A 17,075-nucleotide genomic window follows, 5' to 3' on the forward strand; every position below is an offset into this window, starting at 1 on the left:
TGCTTACATAAATCAATCCAGACAAATGGTTGTCAGCCAATCAGCTCGCATAGCTCAGTTGGTAGAGCGCATGACTAGTAATCATGAGGTCAGCGGTTCAAATCCGCTTGTGAGCAATTCTTTTTAAACATTCCATCCTTTTCCCAGTGTGTGGGAGTCTTAAGTCTTAGAGTTTGGTGGAATTATCTGAAGAGGCGTACCTTGGACACAAAGTATCACTATCAAAACATTAATAGATTTAGTTAAATGTCTTCTTTGATTAAATTTCCCTTTAGATACAATCCGCTTATATCACAGTAAGGCGGATTAACTAAAGGATTTGGCCAATGGTGATGACTTGATTAGACGAACGTTACCCCGTAGTCTCCACAAGCTTATCAGTACCTCCTTGGCCAGAGTCAGCTCTTCTCAACAAAGGGTGTAAATAACTGTTACTGGCTCAAGGGGGCTCACATCCGAGCAAAGACGTCGGCATTAAGCTCAACTCCAGACAAAGAAATGCGCTCCGACCACTCCTCGGTCTCAGAGCAGACACCTCTCCTGAGGGAACAGACTCAACCTCCAGGCACTAACGCCCATGAGCATGATGACAGCGCAGTCGATCCAGGCCAGGAGCCCAGCTTCAAGGAACTAATTCTAATTCTTGGATGTATATGGTTAGGTGTATTCCTGGCTGCATTAGGTACTTGCACCGTCGCCTGGCTCAGTGACCAGGTAGTGTCTTGAGTCCATCACTAACCGCTGCAGACACAACGATCGTTGCAACTCTCACTGCGCCCATTTCGTCATCGTTCAATTCCTTCTCTCTACTTTCTTGGCTAGCCACATCGTACCTGATATCCAATGCCGCATTTCAACCGCTAAGCGGCCGATTGACCGACATCTACTCGCGACGCGCCGGTCTAATTTTTTCGAACGTGTTCTTCGCTGCCGGGAACTTGATATGTGGTTTGGCCAAGAGCGAAGGTACCATTGTACTAGGCCGTGTTGTGGCAGGAATTGGAGGCGGTGGTCTGACGGCTATCTCGACATTTGTCACATCGGATCTGGTTCCTCTTCGCAAACGAGGTGTCTGGCAAGGCATTGGTAACATCTGCTATGGAGCGGGAAGTGGACTCGGCGGTGTTTTCGGAGGATGGATCAACGACACTCTGGGATGGAGATGGGCTTTCTTGATCCAGGTGCCCTTTGTTGTCGTATCATGCATCCTTGTTGCCGTGATGGTGAAGGTACCCGTCAAGGAAACCGACACGGCCAAGTTGAAGCGGGTGGACTTCTTGGGAGCTATCACTCTGGTCATTACACTTGTGCTATTGCTACTTGGGCTTAATACTGGAGGTAATCAGGTGCCATGGACTCATCCGTTGATTCTCACGACATTGCCGCTTTCCGCCGTGTCCCTCTTCATCTTCCTTCATATCGAGGCAAATATTGCGTCCGAACCAGTCATCCCTGTCCGTTTGCTCCTCAACCGGACCGTATCATCGGCCTGTCTTACCAACTGGTTCAGTACCATGGCGATCTTCGGACTCCTCTTCTACCTCCCCTTGTACTTTCAGGTCGAGGGCCTATCGGCCACTGCCGCTGGCGTCAGGCTCATACCCCAGGCGCTTGGGACATCCCTTGGCTCTCTTGCTTCGGGGTTTCTCATGCGTGCTACCGGACGGTACAAGATATTCAGCAACCTTTCCATGATTCTCCTCGTCGCTGCAGGTGCCCTGATCTGCACTCTGAACCTGGCGACACCTGCTTGGATCCCTTTCGTCTACTTCTTCTGCCTTGGCACGGCCTACGGCAGCATGCTCACCATCACGCTTGTGGCACTTATTTCTGCTGTAGACCACGAACACCATGCTGTCATTACGTCCGCATCCTATGCATTCCGCAGCACAGGCAGTACGATCGGTATCACCATTGCATCTGCAGTTTTCCAAAATATCCTGAAGTCAGGGCTGTGGTCGCGCTTCGGTGATCGCGAGCATGCCGGAGAAATTATCTCACGCATCAGGGACAGTTTGGACGAGATCAACAGGGTTCCCAAGGATTGGAAGGCAGGAGTTCTAGACGCATATATGGATTCTCTGCGGGCGGTTTTCCTGACATTACTTGGACTCAGCGTCTTGGGGGCCTTGGTCAGCATGGCCATGCGGGAGCACAAGTTGCACAACAATCTGGCCCGAAGAGATGGTGAATAGTTACGCTATCCATATCCTACATAGGCGGGTATATATATTTAGGTAGGCGCTAGATAAGCTGTCTATTGCCTTTTGATGCAGCTAGTACTGCTACTGGCACACCGTAATTATGGTGTGGTTTATATCAGCCAATCAGAGCCCTGAGATTCCACATGATCTCTCTCCCCGCCGATAGCCGTACAGTAAGTAGGTAAGGGCGGGCCATGAGTTTGTGAGAATCTTATGATTATTGTCTGCCTTTGGTCAGAATTCCAGCCTTGAGATTCCGTGTTTTATCAGAGTATCTTTCCTTAGCCCACCGCGCTTCAGGTATTTCGAGTGATTTTCCCCAACACTCTTGGCACATCGACTGACTTTCGACCGGTTGCGGTAGGGGTGGCGTCACAGACAGAAGAGCATCACTGATAGTGCGAGAAGACGTGGCGACACCGAGTCAGCGAAACGGGGGACAGGGTGACCCATAACAAGTTTCGACACCAAATTGGCCTGGAACCAAGCGCTCTATCCTGGGAACCGTCGAGTTAACTTTCGATCCACTTTCTTGCGTTGTTCTTGACCGCTTTCTTGGTCCACCCGCTCATACAACAATTTAAGTCTATTAGCTCACTCACCTCTTTGACACGTTCGAGCCCTTGTTGTCAAGCTGCATTAAAGAGCAGCCATTGGGCGTTGCCGCCATCTTTCACATGGATTCAATATCGTTGTTTGTTGAAGGAGAGCTGTTTGGGCTGCAATTGGAGTAACCCAATTTCATTTGGCTCTGGTGTCGACACTCCCTTGCTACCTTTTGGCTTCCTTGTCGCTTTTACTAGCAGATTCCCCCTGTGGCGTAGAGGTGTACGGAGAAAGCTCGGCTCGTTGAATTACCCTCTTTGAAGCCTTCTTTGTCGTCCGGGTAGTCTCTTGGACTTTTCGATTTGCTCTCCGGACCACAAACTTTGCTCCGTCGATTATCATTGCCACAACTTTTCTCTAGCCGATTTCAAAGGGCGTTGGTCATATTCCTGGCATGGCAGTGGGGTTACGGCCGGATAGCCCTACAGAATCGGGTGTTTTAGCGGGTGCTGCCTCAAAAAGCCCTTTGCCGATTGAAATGGAGATTGATGGGGAGACTCAGGAGAGATCAACTCGGCATTCTGCATTTACCAACACCAGTTCGAACGAAGTTGTGGGAAATGTCGCTATTTCGTCGAAACGCCGCCGAAGGCGCATATTACTGTCGACGGAAAGCGTCTTTGTCGATAACATACTACCCTCCCTTCTCCAGAACCCCGATGTCGAACTACGGCTGATCACGGACGAGCCTTCGGCCCTCTTGGCAGGCGCAAACAAGATACCTCACTACATGGATACTGTCGATAGTCAAACATTTGAGAAGAAGACCGGTGCACGAAGGTGGCTTAAGGCCAAGGCAGCAGAGCTCAGTGAGTGGGCTGATATGCTCCTTGTTGCCCCTATCGATGCTGGAACATTGGGGTCGATGCTATTTGGCCTCACCAACACCTTGACGCTGGCGCTTCTTCGTGGCTGGATTTCAACAAAACCTGTCATTCTTGTACCGGGAATGACTGTTTCGGAGTGGGAACATCCTCTTAGCAGTAGACAGCTGGCAGAAGTCGATCGATATTGGCCTTGGATCAACATTGTCAAGCCAGCCCTCTGGCGGTCAAATGGACCCGAGGAACTTGTTCAATTACCTTGGGATGGTCTAGGAGAGTTACACAATACTATGGAGCGGACCCTAGGGCTGTCTTTCGCTGAGTCTTCGACAATTTCTGGGCAGGCTCTCGATAGCACACAGCAAGTAGTCCCGTCAGCGACCAAACAGTCCGCGAGTGCAATGTCAGCGGCACAGCATCTGCGGAAGGGCGCGCGATCACTACCTCTCGAGTTATGGCTCAACATATTCGAAGAACAGTTGCAAGATTGGGAAATCGCCAAAGCAGTTGGCATTCCTACAAACCTTCCTGTACCTAAGGAATGGCAATCTCACCTACTCAAGATGTCTACTCCCGCATCTCTGGAATACACAATCCTAAGAGGGTCCTTTGCTGCTATCAAAAAGCGCATAGACAGCTTACCCCGGTGGAAACCGCTGTCAGACCTAGCCTGCCACCTCATCTTCAAGTTCTCGCGAACCGACGTACTGTCATATTTGACAGAGAACCATCTTGATATGCTATGGACTACATCCCGCCTAACAAAACTGCCGTACCGCGCGTCGGCAATATACGGAAACCCGAAGGTCTTGACATGGTGGCAGGAGACACCTGCGCTGCCGAATAAGGATTACAGCGCCGATGCGATGGATGGAGCCTCTCGCGCCGGCTTCGTCGAGGTTCTCGAATGGTGGCGAACATCGGGACTCGAATTACGGTATACGGAGAGAGCACTCGAGTCGGCCAGTGCCGAGGGTCGGGTAGCGGTGCTTGAATGGTGGAAGAATGCCTCTGCTAATGCTCCACCATCGAATCCTATTCCGCTTAAAGTAGGGAAATCTGTTTTACTCGCTGCACAGTCTGGTCGAGTGGAGTCTCTAGCTTGGTGGGATGCTTCGGGCATTCCTTATAGTCACGCAGAGTCCGTCGCCCGCATTGCCAGCACTCACGGCCATGTCCATGTCCTCGATTTCTGGTACCGGCTAAAGGGACCCAAGATGATCTTCGACAGCCAGCTGTTAGTTGGGCCGACCAAGAATGGACATGACAATGTTCTAGAATGGTGGCGCCGCAGTGGTCTGCGAGTCGAGTTCAAAACATGCGACATTGAAGAAGCCCTCGAGGATGCGGACCCAGTCTCTGGCGCCGAGGGCCGTGTCCGCCGGTGGTGGGCTCGCAACGGGCTTAACCTGGGCGTTGGAACAAGCGAATGGATGAAAACAAAAGTCCTGTGAATATTCTCCATTCGTTCATCGTCCGTCTGATTCTGCTGCTCCGTATATTCATGGCCCAATCATTCGAGAAATATACCCAACTGGTTTGCTGTAGATTATGGCGTTCTGCATACACACATACATACATAGCCTCATGAGAAATGAACTAATGATGTCAATGGACCTTCACACTCACTCAATCTCCCATCGAACCATATGCTTGACCTCCGAGGAGTCCGTATACTCCTTGATCTTCGAGAACTCCTGGACTCCCTCTGACCGGGCAGACTCGGAATGCTGTTGCACCTCCGCCCATCCACTAAACAGCACAAACTCCTCCTTCCCTTCTTCCTTCTCAACCTTCCACCCCTTGAAGATAGGTAAAGGCTTCGTAACCTCCTCCAGATGACGCTGCAACCCCTCAAATACCCGGTCAAACCCCTCTTTCTTCTCAGCGCTCATGAAATACCGCCCCACAGCAACAACAGGTGCATCGGCCAGTAACTCCCCCTGCCGCGCCGCATCACCATCCACATGGGACAACCCCACCAGTTCCATCTCACTCGATAGCTCTGCCATGATCCCTTGATTCGTAGCCGAGGGAATCCACTCGTCGTAATGCTGTTGCGCCGAGTCCCATCCCCCGACAAGGTAGATGAGCGAGGGATCCTCGACTTGGGTGAAGAGATAAACCGGGTACGAGGAAAATTCGGCTTGCGCTTTGATGCCTTCCAGGAGGAGTGCTTTGAATGATGCGGACGGAGGATTGGATTTTAAGCGCAGGAGCGCGATTTCGGTGACTGGGGGCGTCATTATGCTTCTCCTCGGGTGGTTAGCGAATACGTTTGTGGTAGTTGGAGGGATTGTTGATCAGAGTCAGGAGTCAGATGTAGGATGTTTCGTCGTCGGGATGCGCTGTGCTTTTTTATAACTGATTAATTGAGTCATGGCCGAAGTGGTTGCTAAATGTTCACCAACAACCATTTCCCGCTTGCTGACGTCGAAGTGGTGCCTAAATAGATAGTGTGGAGGCGTTCGACCTTTCGTGTACCGTAGGATGCGAAGACCAAACGAACTATACGAGCTTTGATTATGGGGCCAGTTTTGAGCAGATGAGATATCATGCTTGTGACTACATCCTCCGGTTCAAGTGCTCGATACTGAGAATCGATGGTAGAAGGAATTACGTCCTTTGCGCTTTGTCAACGCCCCGAGAAAGTATACTTAAGAGCAGACTTGCAAAGACCGCCTTCAGTTTCTAACACTTCATTATGTTAAGAGCGTGCTGCTGACTATGAGTAACTCGGGTATAATCCGCCTGAGCGATTTTCTAAGCCGTGGAACCTTAGTCGTCCTCCCCTTCATTTTCCTTTCCCTCATTACCGTTGAAATAGTAGACATAGAGAATCATCAGACACATAAAAAAGTATAGCGGGGACATGGCGTCACGAGTGAAATAGAGAAGACGGGTTCAAACTTCTCTCCTATACATAAATTAGCCGGAACTATGCGTACCATGAAGATCGTAAAAGATACATACCAGGTAGGCTCAGTCTTCTCAAGACCGGGAGTGCGGATAGCGTTTCTGTCGCCAAATGGGTTGTTCTCGTCGTCATCGTCCTCATCCGTCTCCGACTCACTGGCACTAATGTACTTTTGCTGGGAGGATGACGGTACGGATATGCTCAAAGGTCGAGGAGGCCGAGGAGGTTTGGGAGGGTTAACGACCAGTCCGGCAAAAGATTCATTGAGATCGTCTCGGTCAGGAGTCCAGCCACTTTCAAGCACATCCTGGTCACTGTCGCTGTCATAGTCTATACTCTTATCCAGGACTTCGAACGCCATAAGTGCAGTAACCAACTCCTCATTGGCGTGAATAAGACTTCCCAGATATTCCTCGCTCTCGACATGCTGAATGTACCGGAGAATTTGCCGCCTAAGGAGCTTGCAGGTCTCAAACCGGTTGAGACACTCTGCATCTTCGCTCACCCGGTGAGTTTCGCGGTTTACCCGCTTCAGCGCGTTCAGAAGGTTGGTGCTGGCGACCGAGGAAGAGGCGAGGGTCTGTAGCATCTCCGGCTTCTCTCTCTCCAAACTGAACGACCTATTAGGTATTTTCTTCTCCTTTTCTTTCTTGTCTCTCTTGAAAGAAGATTTGCTCGATGTATGTTTGTGCTTGGGACTGCTCAAGACAGTGCTTGGCCCGTTCCCTACCGAAATAGAGACCGTATGGCCCAGTTGTGGCTCATTATTTGTCGAAGTACCAGTATCCCGGAGAACTTTCGCCTTGGCCTGAGTGGCGGGCTGTTTGCGCTTTGGAAGCTGCCGGTAAAGCGCTGTCACCCCTCCCATTCCCGGTGTGTCCTTGTAGGATACTGCCCATTGCCCGAAAAGTTGCTTGCACTTCTGTTTCACCAAAGGATCAGATACTGGATCGGTTGCTGCGATTCGTAGACGCTCCAAGAGTGGTTCATCTGCGAACTCTCTCAGGAATCGATCTCCAGCGTTCTGTATCAAGAAGTCAAGAATGGTAAGAGCCCTCAGCTGGCGGTGCAAATTGCCATATTTACTGGAGAAACATTAGACAGGTAGGACTGAGATAAAGGGATAGATAGCTGGACTGACAGTTTCTTACGCAACGCACGACTTGCTTCCGTCGGTCCGCTGCTCTGAATGCGAATCGCTTCGATGAGATCGACAATTCCACTCGAATCTTCAATCTCATATTGCTCACCGGTGAGCACCTCAATCTGAACGGTCACAGCCGAGTATGGTTTCTACGCGAAGTACCGTCAGTTCTGCACGCTTTTCATATGATCAATTACAAAGAACATGATTCGCAAATCCGCCGGACAGAATCTGATTGATTTGAGTCTGAACGATCAAGCTTTCTGCGACAGCTCTAATCAATGACCGAAGCTCACTTACTGCTGAGTGGAACATGGCGTTGTCATTCAAGGTCTTATTGGGTAAATGAGTATCAAAGCAGTCAAAGCGCAATGGTTTGTTTCCCAAGGCGAAGTCAGTGCAACTCCTCTTGACAAGCTCGGCCCTCGTGAGACCGAGAGATGAGTAGTCAGAAATTAGAGCTCGATTCTTGCAACGCCGTGTATAGCTCCTAAATCCAGGGTCTCGGCACGAGATTTATGAAGTTAGGCACAGCAATAACCAGACGGTGACGTGTTAGGCCTGTTAGTCCGACCGAGGCCGTCGTGTGCCCTGGCGGCAGTGCTAAAAGCCCAACACACGAGCACGGTCGACTTCTAAGAAAGACGAGGCTGGTTCGCGCAACACCCGCTATGCTAAGCCTTTCGCGCCACTGATGAAAAATGCAACAGAGATGCGAAAGGGTGGCATATATGACTATCTACTATTAGGTAGACCTCACTGTCGTCCAAACTAGTGATACCCCTACTCCTCCTTCCTCCGATCATGGGCCAATCTCGTGATTGCCCCTCTCCGCACCCCCAAAGGAGTTTAGGGCGGGGAGAGAGGTGGGAATGGGATGCCTGGATGCCTGGGGTTACCGGACGTACGTCCGATTACGCTCATGGAAATAGTCAGGAGTAAATAATTCTATATGGATGATGACTATCACTGCAGGGGATTGATGACTGAGGGCGATCTGGAATTGGGAGTATCACCAATTACTAACAATAGCTGCCGAGCAGCATCTTACGTATGCCTTCTTCACCTTCCCAATGGGTCCTCGGTCTATAAATGCGGCTGATCGCTCCTCAGTTCGCCAGTCGTCCTTCTCAATCTTCTCCCGTCTTGTCCTCTGCTCCACTCTTCTGCTCGGAGTCAGTATCGTCTTTAAAACCCGCCCGCGCATATCTACCTCCCTCCCCGCCTTGTCTTTTTCACCCTACTATACCTACACTGCCAACATGTCCTACCAACAAGAGCGCTACATTGCCGAACTGGCTGTTCAGAGAGCAACACTTCTGACACAGAAAGTTTTCCACGAGAAGGCCAAGGGCACGGTTTCGAAAGACGACAAATCGCCCGTCACCATTGGCGACTTCGGCGCTCAAGCTCTTATCATCCAAGCCCTCCGCAAGAACTTCCCCAACGATGAGATCGTCGCCGAAGAGGAGGCTAGCTCTCTTCGGGAGGACAAGGCGTTGAGCGCAGAGATCTGGAGACTGGTCAAGGACATCAGATTGGAAGATAGCGAGAGCAATGAGCTCCTGGGTGGTCACTTGCCAAGTGAAGATGCGATGCTGGACATCATCGACCAAGGCAAGAGCGCAGGCGGTCCTAAGGGTCGTATCTGGGCTCTGGATCCCATCGACGGTACAAAGGGATTCCTCCGGGGCGGCCAGTATGCTGTCTGTCTCGGTTTGATTGAGGACGGAGATGTGAAGGTCGGTGCCATCGGTTGCCCCAACCTGCCCGTGGACGACTCGGTTGCCATGACCGCCAGCATCGGCGTTGACCAGACTGATGATGCCGGCATGGGAGTACTTTTCTCGGCCATCAAGGGCCAGGGAGCCATTAGCCGACCCCTATCGAATGGTGCTCTTGCCGAGAGTAAGCCCATCTCGATGCGTCCCGTTCCCGATATCAAACAGGCCGTTTTCTGTGAGGGAGTGGAGGCTGCCCACTCCGCTCAAGGCGACAACGCTGCCGTCGCTCAGCTCCTGGGTATCACCTCCCCCAGCGTGCGGCTCGACTCGCAGGCCAAGTACTGCTCAATTGCTAGAGGCGCAGGCGATATCTACCTACGACTACCTGTTAGAAAGGACTACCAAGAGAAGATCTGGGATCATGCTGCTGGAGATCTCATTGTTCGCGAGGCTGGTGGGCAAGTGACCGACATCTATGGCCAGCGGTTGGATTTCAGCAAGGGCCGGACTTTGGCTGCCAACAAGGGAGTCGTCGCTGCTCCCAAGGCCATCCAGGACCAGGTCATTGGTGCCGTCAAGACGGTCCTGAAGCTATAAAAGATGATGTGAACGCTAACAACAATTGAATCGAATCACTAAACCCGTTCTAAATCTTTGTTAGATCCTGCACGCTCAATGCGCCTAAAAGTACATGGGATAGATACCAATTAGGAAAACAGGAGAGACTCTTGCTTGAATATACATGTACAGAAATAGCCCAGACCCTGTTCCAAGAAAATGCCAAAGTAAAATACAAACCACTCCAGATCACCGAATCTTCTTGGCCTTCAGTCTGATTGTTTCTCCGTTCACAAAAATACCCTTGCCCTTGTAAGGCTCTGGCTTCCTCCATTCTCTGATCTCCGCCGCAAATTGTGTCACAACACTCTTGTCGACACCCTCAAGCAGAATACGAGTAGGCTGCGGTGTGCTGGCCTTGACTCCCTTCGGAACACCGAGCTCAATAGGGTGAGAATATCCAACCTTGAGAGAGACGAATTGTTGGCCTGGGTATTCGGGTTCCACTGTAGTCGCTGTGGACTCGATGCTCGCTCTGTAACCGACACCGACCAGACTCAAAATGCAAATATGCCCTTCTGATACACCAAGTACGTAATTCTGCAGATGGGCCCGGATAGTTCCTAGAAGCCGCAAAAGTCAGCCATGGGCCGTCGCATGAACACTCAAGAGTCGTTTACATACCCCACATGGCACGTTGATGGGTAATCGAGGGGTCTTGAACGGTCAAACTGGCTTTCCGAAGCGCTTCATCGTGTGCGACCTCAACAAATGGAGGGATATTCAAGGTCAATTCGCCTAGGACCAAAACCGTAGGTTAGATTCCGCTTCCGAGACACTCAATGATGAGGCACCGTCGCTTACCCAGAGGACCCTTGACCTCAATGGCGGTCTTAGGAATCTCCTTTGACCGGCCTCGTACCTGAGTCTGGGGCAAGTCGACAAACTTCAAGGAAACTTCTGGTGGTATCGAGATCGGAGCGCCGCCTACTCGCGATTGTGTCGGGGAAGTGGTTGAAAAACATTGTGTCCGCAGCGGGTGGGAGTATGCAGGTGCCAGGAAGATAGGTAGAGTGGTCTGCCGCAGAGGGGTTCGTGCAAGCTGCCTCAAGCAGCTCTGGGGTAGAAGATTCGACATGGCGACGATAATTGTGTTCGACTGTTCGAGATAGCGGTTGAAAGTCCGGAACTCAACTGATTTTGTCCAAAGGCATATTCTCCAAATTGGGTTAGTATCATTTCACGTGACTTTATCACCATCTTCATAGATCGAGATCAAAACATCCAAGGCCTCTGTATGTTGTTTAGGATTGATTTTCTGCATATAGTCAGAGTTTGCGGGCGACATGGCTTGATTGATTCTTGTAAGGTATCCTTTGATTTGCGCTCGATAGTGTAATGTCTGTGTCTCGCTTTGCTCCTTTCGCTGTTGTTTCTTTCAGCTTCATCTCATACTACTTCATTCCAGCTTCAGTCTTTCAGGAGATTTGACATATTCATCTTTCTATTCTGCTATCTGCTCTGGACTATAAGTTACAACATCCATTGCCCTTATTCTTTTAGTGTCTGATCTCAATATCATTGCCGCCGAGTGTCTCCATCGACTCTATTCTACTCACTGCGTGACACTCTATTTTCCAGCCAGATGTCAAGGACTCATCCGCCTACGTTCTTGCTTGCCGGCATGCTTCTCTTTATCCTGCTGATATTGAGTCCTGCCCTCGCAGGGAAGCTGCTGACCGGTATGTTCTCAGACGAGGAATTATCGATGTGTCATTAATAATGAAGTTAGGGACGTCGGTACCCGCTCATGATGCATTTGCAGAAATTGATCTGGTATCCTTCCTGCAGTCGAAGACGCAGCAGCATGATGCTATCTTTACCGAAGCGGTGCAGCTACTTGAATCTATGAAGTCGTCGCCTTCCTGCAACAGGATTGCAGCTTCAAGGCTCGTCGCATCTTGTCAATCGATAGGGGGGACGACGGATCATACAGAACCAAGTACATATCTTGCATTGGAGCATGTTCGCTCCCTGTACGCGGCACGACTTGCAGTATGTGAACTCGACGGAGCGGGAGCATCAATTCCCTCTCCATGTCTTCCAGTTACTCTTGAGGCCCCGCGGAAGAAAGGATTCTTTGGGTTTTCCAATCATAAATCCACGACCACCACCGCGGACTCTATGCCTACTGAGGTCCTAGAATTATGCTTACGGTCACTGGAATCTCGACCACAGTGGTGGACATCGTATAGTAATAGTAGACAAAATGCCATGGTAATATGTCAAGCAACACGGCTTGAGACCGAGAAAGAGGAGCTTCTCGAGCTTCATCGCTCAATAGTCGAAAGTTCCATCAAGCTTAGCCATGGTCTCAAGGAGGCGCTTCAGATGGCCTCTGCTGAATCTTCCCAGCGTCAAGCCTTCATGGAGGCGACCGCAGCTTTGCAGGCGAAGCTGACACAAGACCTGGAAGCAACTGAAACTGGTTTCAGAGCTTTGCTGGCCAACCTAATGGAGGGTATCGAGTCCGCCGTTGATTCGGTAGTTACAACTGCCACCACAGCCCTTGCAAGGGTACATAACGATGCAACAAGCCTTGAGAGGGTACGTGACTAGCAATGTTCTACCAATACGACTGACATTGTTCAGGACATTCGAAATGCTACCAATGAAGTCAACTACCTGCGACAAATGCTGCAAGCTGTTTATGATGAAGCTCTAACCAGAGAAGCACAAAGTGTGCATGCTCATGAGCAGAATGTCGAGAAACAGAATGAGCTTGCGCTCTCACTTCAGTCCAGGCTCGAGTCCCTTGTGCAGGGTGATGTGGCCAGACTTTCTCAGAATGTCGAGACTTTTGACGCATCACTAGTAAGTGAAGTTTTGCCCATTGTGACGATTTGAGAAGGCTTACAACACCAGTCATGGCTCTCAGAGAGGCTAGGACTCATTCTACAACAAGAGCTGAGCATGTCCGAGGTTGGTGGCTTGCCCTTCAACAGGTTTCTTGACTGTGCTAATCCCTGAAGCGACTGCGAAATATTGAGACATCTCTTGAAAACTCGCAATCAAAAGCTGAAGCTTTACGTACAGCTCAGCTGCAACAGTTCGATGCGCTTGAAGCGCAATATAGATTACAGCAACATATGGAAACCAACTTTCAGATTTCACAGGCGCTTCTTGACAAGGCAACTGCAACTGCTGCGAACTTACAAGCGATGATTGACGAGACGACGACCAGATATCGAGATTCTCCAATCTTAGGGAATATTATTGGACCATCCTCTGCATGGACAGTGTGTGGTCTTCTTCTCAGTTTTATAGGCGCGCACAGTCCAAGATTGGCTCTGGCAGCCCTTCTGATCGGTGCGGGTGAGTATACTTCCCATAGCTTGCATTTGATCATGCTTGAATAACATATTTCCAGTTCACTTTACGATGACGAGATTCTACCACGGCGTTCTGTTTTAGCTCTCGTCCTCACCGACCTTTCTGGTATTATTCGCTACTTGCATTATTTAGTCCATATATCTATGTCGTCATTTCGATTTCTTACTGGGGAACAGGCGTCAGCATATGAAAATGGGGAGTTCCATGGGTTTGTTATTTCCGTCATTATACCAGATTACTCTGAGGCTAGAGGGAATGGGCGCTGGTAGTTAAGTGATAATTCAGGTGAACGAAGAATGAAGAGTTGATGAGATTCCACTAGAAGCCACACCAAATCCTCGAGTATCACCAAATAAGTATAGGCCTGAATGCTGGACGTACTGGCTCTCCTGATTTTGCCAAATTTGAACCCTGAAGCTGCTACTTGCAAAATAGAAACCTTAGAGCTAGTCAGATTACTCGAGGATTTTCACAATCAAATACTGGATGTAGATCACATGGGCAACAAGTCTGTCCTTCCTCAGTGTAGAAGATACGAAGGACTGAGGAGAGTCAATGCTCCACTTTCTCTTGCAGAGATAAAATGGGGAAGAGTATGTACCGCGGCAATCTGCCCGTAACCCTAGCCTGGTAACGATCAGAAATAGCGCGTATCTGTGCTGTATTCCGCAGCACACGCCATGTGAAGACAATTAGATTCCTCAACAGCTCAGACTGAACAAAAATTTCATAGAATGCCCAGTGTCATGAGCAGACAGCCCGAGGACTTCTTATAGTTACCTTCTAAGGATGTGAGTGTGAAGCCGAAAATTCGGACTTCCCATGACTGCTCTCAATAGCCCAAAACTGGACATCTACCAAGTTCATGTATCTACAATACGTCAGGTACTAAGCTTCGGCAGCCCTGTCCTGAGCTGTATTTATCGGCATCGGCACTTGCCGAGCGATGTTGACTTTCGCCAGTCACTCCACATATATGGGAAAGGATTTGGAGATCCCCAGACTTGGCGCATGAGGAAAATACCCGAAGATCCACCCCTCGTCGAAGGCATGACTCGACAGACCGGATTTCCCGTCTTCATGTGGGAGAGGCCCGCTTGCTCTGAATCGGCGCATAACCCGTTGTCCCAGATCCTGCTTGATCTTCCTGCATGCTTTGGAACGGCATTGATGATCGGGAAATACTTGTTGTCTAGTCCTGCTTTCATTGGCCACAACCTCGGGACTTGCACAGGGGTTCCTCCTGCAACTTGGTGAAGATGCTCCTATCAGTGAATTACCCCACGGGGTTACCGTTCTGATGAGGGTAGATTCCCGGGGAAGTGTAGTACAAAAAGATGCTGTTTTCCAGCGAACCCCGAAGCAATCCTGGGATTTTCTGCTAAGAGCAATAGCCAGACCCCCTGATGAGCTGACTCAGTCAACATGGCCAAGCTTTCTCTACTACTTCTTCTCACATTGGCCTTGGCAGCTCTGGCAAAGCAAGATGCTTTCCAGGCTAAATGTGCTAGTTTTGGACACAGGATCAAGCTCCCTAATGTCCACGTGAACTTCGTTGAATATGTCCCTGGAGGGACCAACCTCACACTGCCCGACAACGATGTCACCTGCGGTGCATCCTCTCAGACTGTGTCAGCGGATATGTGCCGGGTTGCTATGGCTGTTGATACGTCGAAAAGCAGCCAGATCACCCTGGAAGCATGGTTTCCGCGTGATTACACTGGCCGCTTTCTGAGCACGGGCAATGGAGGCCTCTCTGGCTGTATGGCTTCTTCTAATCCGTTGTACAGATAGAGTTCCGTTGTGGCTGATATTATTATAGGCATCCAATACTATGATCTTGCCTATACTGCCGGCTTAGGCTTCGCAACAGTCGGCGCCAACAATGGCCACAATGGGACATCTGGCAAGCCGTTCTACCAGCATCCTGAAGTCATCGAAGACTTCGCGTACCGGTCAATTCACACCGGTGTCGTAGTTGGTAAACAGCTCACCAAGATGTTTTACAACGAAGGCTTCGACAAGTCCTACTACCTGGGATGCTCCACAGGTGGTAGACAAGGCTTCAAGTCGATCCAGAAGTATCCCAATGACTTCGACGGTGTTGTGGCAGGTGCTCCAGCCTTCAACTTCGTCAACCTGATCTCGTGGAGTATCCACTTCTACTCTATCACCGGATCCAATACATCAGACACATACCTCTCGCCGGCTTCGTGGAAGGTCGTCCATGATGAGATCGTGCGGCAGTGCGATGGAATCGACGGGGCAAAGGATGGCATCATCGAGGATACCGATCTCTGCCATCCTATTCTCGAGACGATCATTTGCAAGCCAGGTGCCTCTAGCACTACCAATTGTATCACCAGTGCCCAAGCGAAGACTGTTCGCAATGTTCTCTCCCCATTCTATGGCGTGAACGGAACTCTGCTCTACCCTCGCATGCAACCCGGCTCCGAACTGTTCGCTTCGTCGATCATGTACAACGGTCAGCCCTTCAGCTACAGCACCGACTGGTACCGCTATGTCGTCTACTCCAATCCCAATTGGGACGCTACCAAGTGGACGGTCCAGGATGCCGCGGTCGCTCTGGCGCAGAACCCCTACAACATCCAGACCTGGGACGCGGATATATCCTCCTTCCAGAAGGCGGGTGGAAAGGTCCTGACCTACCACGGTATGCAGGACCAACTGATCAGCTCGGATAACTCGAAGCTGTATTATGCGCGCGTCGCAGAGAAAATGGGCTTGGGCCCTGAAGAACTGGATGACTTCTACCGCTTCTTCCCCGTTAGCGGAATGGCACACTGTAGCGGCGGAGACGGCGCCTACGGCATTGGCAACGGGCTGAGAACATACAACGGTGCTGAGCCAGAGAACAATGTCCTTATGGCAATGGTCCGGTGGGTTGAGAAGGGGATTGCTCCGGAATTCATCCGTGGTGCCAAGTTCTCGAACGGGGTCGGTTCATCTATCGAATATACCCGCAAGCACTGCAAATATCCTAGCAGAAATGTATACAAGGGACCGGGAAATTATTCCGACGAGAACGCATGGGAATGTGTTTAGTTGACGGTGTCTGGTGTTGTACTAAACTTGTTCGTCCTGCCTGATAGAATGCGAATGAGTTGAACAATTGTGTGCAGATGTCTCTAATGTCCAATATCCCTATTTGGTCGCCTGTCATCGGTGTTAAGCCACCAAGGAAATGGGAGTAACCATTTCCAACCAAGTCAGCCAAGACAGGGTCCTTGCCATAACTCCTTTCGCAGGGAATCGTGCTGAGGGCCTTGTTTGTGAGTGTGAGATATATGTTGAGCGTAGATAATTAAGCTCACAGAGCATAAGACCATATATCATAAGAGGTCTTAGACTGAAGGAGTCCCTATCATAAGCAAATTTCACACTGCGGCGTAGATTGTCTCAGACCTCGGGGCACAATCTATAATATAATGTCATTGAAGCGGCAGAAGGTGGCGGTAGTGAGGGGCAGAAATGTATCTACATCTTAGGACTCGATTCGGCAAATGGAGCAATGTCCTCTTTCACTAACACACTCCGTCTTGGACTCTGCGATATTCCGTGCGTCTGGCCAAAAATAGGAAATTGTAGGTGAGACCTTTCTCCTGAACATGCGAACTACGCGACTGGAAATATCATCCCTTGATCTCCGCAAAGACACAACTCCACATACAGACCGCCTTGGCC

The 17,075-nt window shown here is 50.2% G+C and overlaps 8 protein-coding genes and 1 non-coding gene across 9 annotated transcripts; 6 read left to right on the forward strand and 3 right to left on the reverse strand.

The window, feature by feature from the left end:
- Positions 1-43: 43 nt before the first annotated feature.
- Positions 44-116, forward strand: ALT_t009. The gene has a single exon. It is a non-coding gene; the product is annotated as a tRNA-Thr (tRNA).
- A 382-nt stretch (positions 117-498) lies between these two features.
- Positions 499-2,195, forward strand: ALT_0558 (MDR family MFS transporter; the record flags this gene model as incomplete). The annotated part of the gene is made up of 2 exons (XM_033554890.2): positions 499-682; positions 748-2,195. The coding sequence occupies 2 exons, from the start codon at positions 499-501 to the stop codon at positions 2,193-2,195; spliced, it is 1,632 nt and encodes a 543-aa protein (XP_033410781.2).
- A 1,009-nt stretch (positions 2,196-3,204) lies between these two features.
- ALT_0559 (uncharacterized protein L696) lies at positions 3,205-5,088 on the forward strand (the record flags this gene model as incomplete). The annotated part of the gene is made up of 1 exon (XM_033554889.2): positions 3,205-5,088. One exon carries the CDS (start codon positions 3,205-3,207, stop codon positions 5,086-5,088), a length of 1,884 nt encoding a protein of 627 aa, XP_033410780.2.
- A 171-nt stretch (positions 5,089-5,259) lies between these two features.
- ALT_0560 (uncharacterized protein) lies at positions 5,260-5,880 on the reverse strand (the record flags this gene model as incomplete). The annotated part of the gene is made up of 1 exon (XM_033554888.2): positions 5,260-5,880. The coding sequence occupies one exon, from the start codon at positions 5,878-5,880 to the stop codon at positions 5,260-5,262; it is 621 nt and encodes a 206-aa protein (XP_033410779.1).
- Positions 5,881-6,538: 658 nt separating this feature from the next.
- ALT_0561 (LSB5 family protein) lies at positions 6,539-8,010 on the reverse strand (the record flags this gene model as incomplete). Its single annotated transcript, XM_033554887.1, has 4 exons — positions 6,539-6,551; positions 6,608-7,636; positions 7,693-7,844; positions 7,996-8,010. 4 exons carry the CDS (start codon positions 8,008-8,010, stop codon positions 6,539-6,541), a joined length of 1,209 nt encoding a protein of 402 aa, XP_033410778.1.
- A 947-nt stretch (positions 8,011-8,957) lies between these two features.
- Positions 8,958-10,016, forward strand: ALT_0562 (3'(2'),5'-bisphosphate nucleotidase; the record flags this gene model as incomplete). Its single annotated transcript, XM_033554886.1, has 1 exon — positions 8,958-10,016. The coding sequence occupies one exon, from the start codon at positions 8,958-8,960 to the stop codon at positions 10,014-10,016; it is 1,059 nt and encodes a 352-aa protein (XP_033410777.1).
- A 210-nt stretch (positions 10,017-10,226) lies between these two features.
- On the reverse strand, positions 10,227-11,115 carry ALT_0563 (mitochondrial 54S ribosomal protein uL6m; the record flags this gene model as incomplete). Its single annotated transcript, XM_033554885.1, has 3 exons — positions 10,227-10,600; positions 10,662-10,775; positions 10,842-11,115. The coding sequence occupies 3 exons, from the start codon at positions 11,113-11,115 to the stop codon at positions 10,227-10,229; spliced, it is 762 nt and encodes a 253-aa protein (XP_033410776.1).
- A 507-nt stretch (positions 11,116-11,622) lies between these two features.
- On the forward strand, positions 11,623-13,451 carry ALT_0564 (uncharacterized protein; the record flags this gene model as incomplete). The annotated part of the gene is made up of 6 exons (XM_033554884.2): positions 11,623-11,719; positions 11,770-12,584; positions 12,630-12,851; positions 12,903-12,959; positions 13,010-13,352; positions 13,408-13,451. 6 exons carry the CDS (start codon positions 11,623-11,625, stop codon positions 13,449-13,451), a joined length of 1,578 nt encoding a protein of 525 aa, XP_033410775.2.
- A 1,344-nt stretch (positions 13,452-14,795) lies between these two features.
- On the forward strand, positions 14,796-16,436 carry faeB-2 (putative feruloyl esterase; the record flags this gene model as incomplete). Its single annotated transcript, XM_033554883.2, has 2 exons — positions 14,796-15,132; positions 15,193-16,436. 2 exons carry the CDS (start codon positions 14,796-14,798, stop codon positions 16,434-16,436), a joined length of 1,581 nt encoding a protein of 526 aa, XP_033410774.2.
- Positions 16,437-17,075: the final 639 nt, after the last annotated feature.

Source organism: Aspergillus lentulus (genome assembly GCF_001445615.1).
Source record: "Aspergillus lentulus DNA, contig: Alt01, strain: IFM 54703, whole genome shotgun sequence".
Classification (NCBI taxonomy): domain Eukaryota; kingdom Fungi; phylum Ascomycota; class Eurotiomycetes; order Eurotiales; family Aspergillaceae; genus Aspergillus; species Aspergillus lentulus.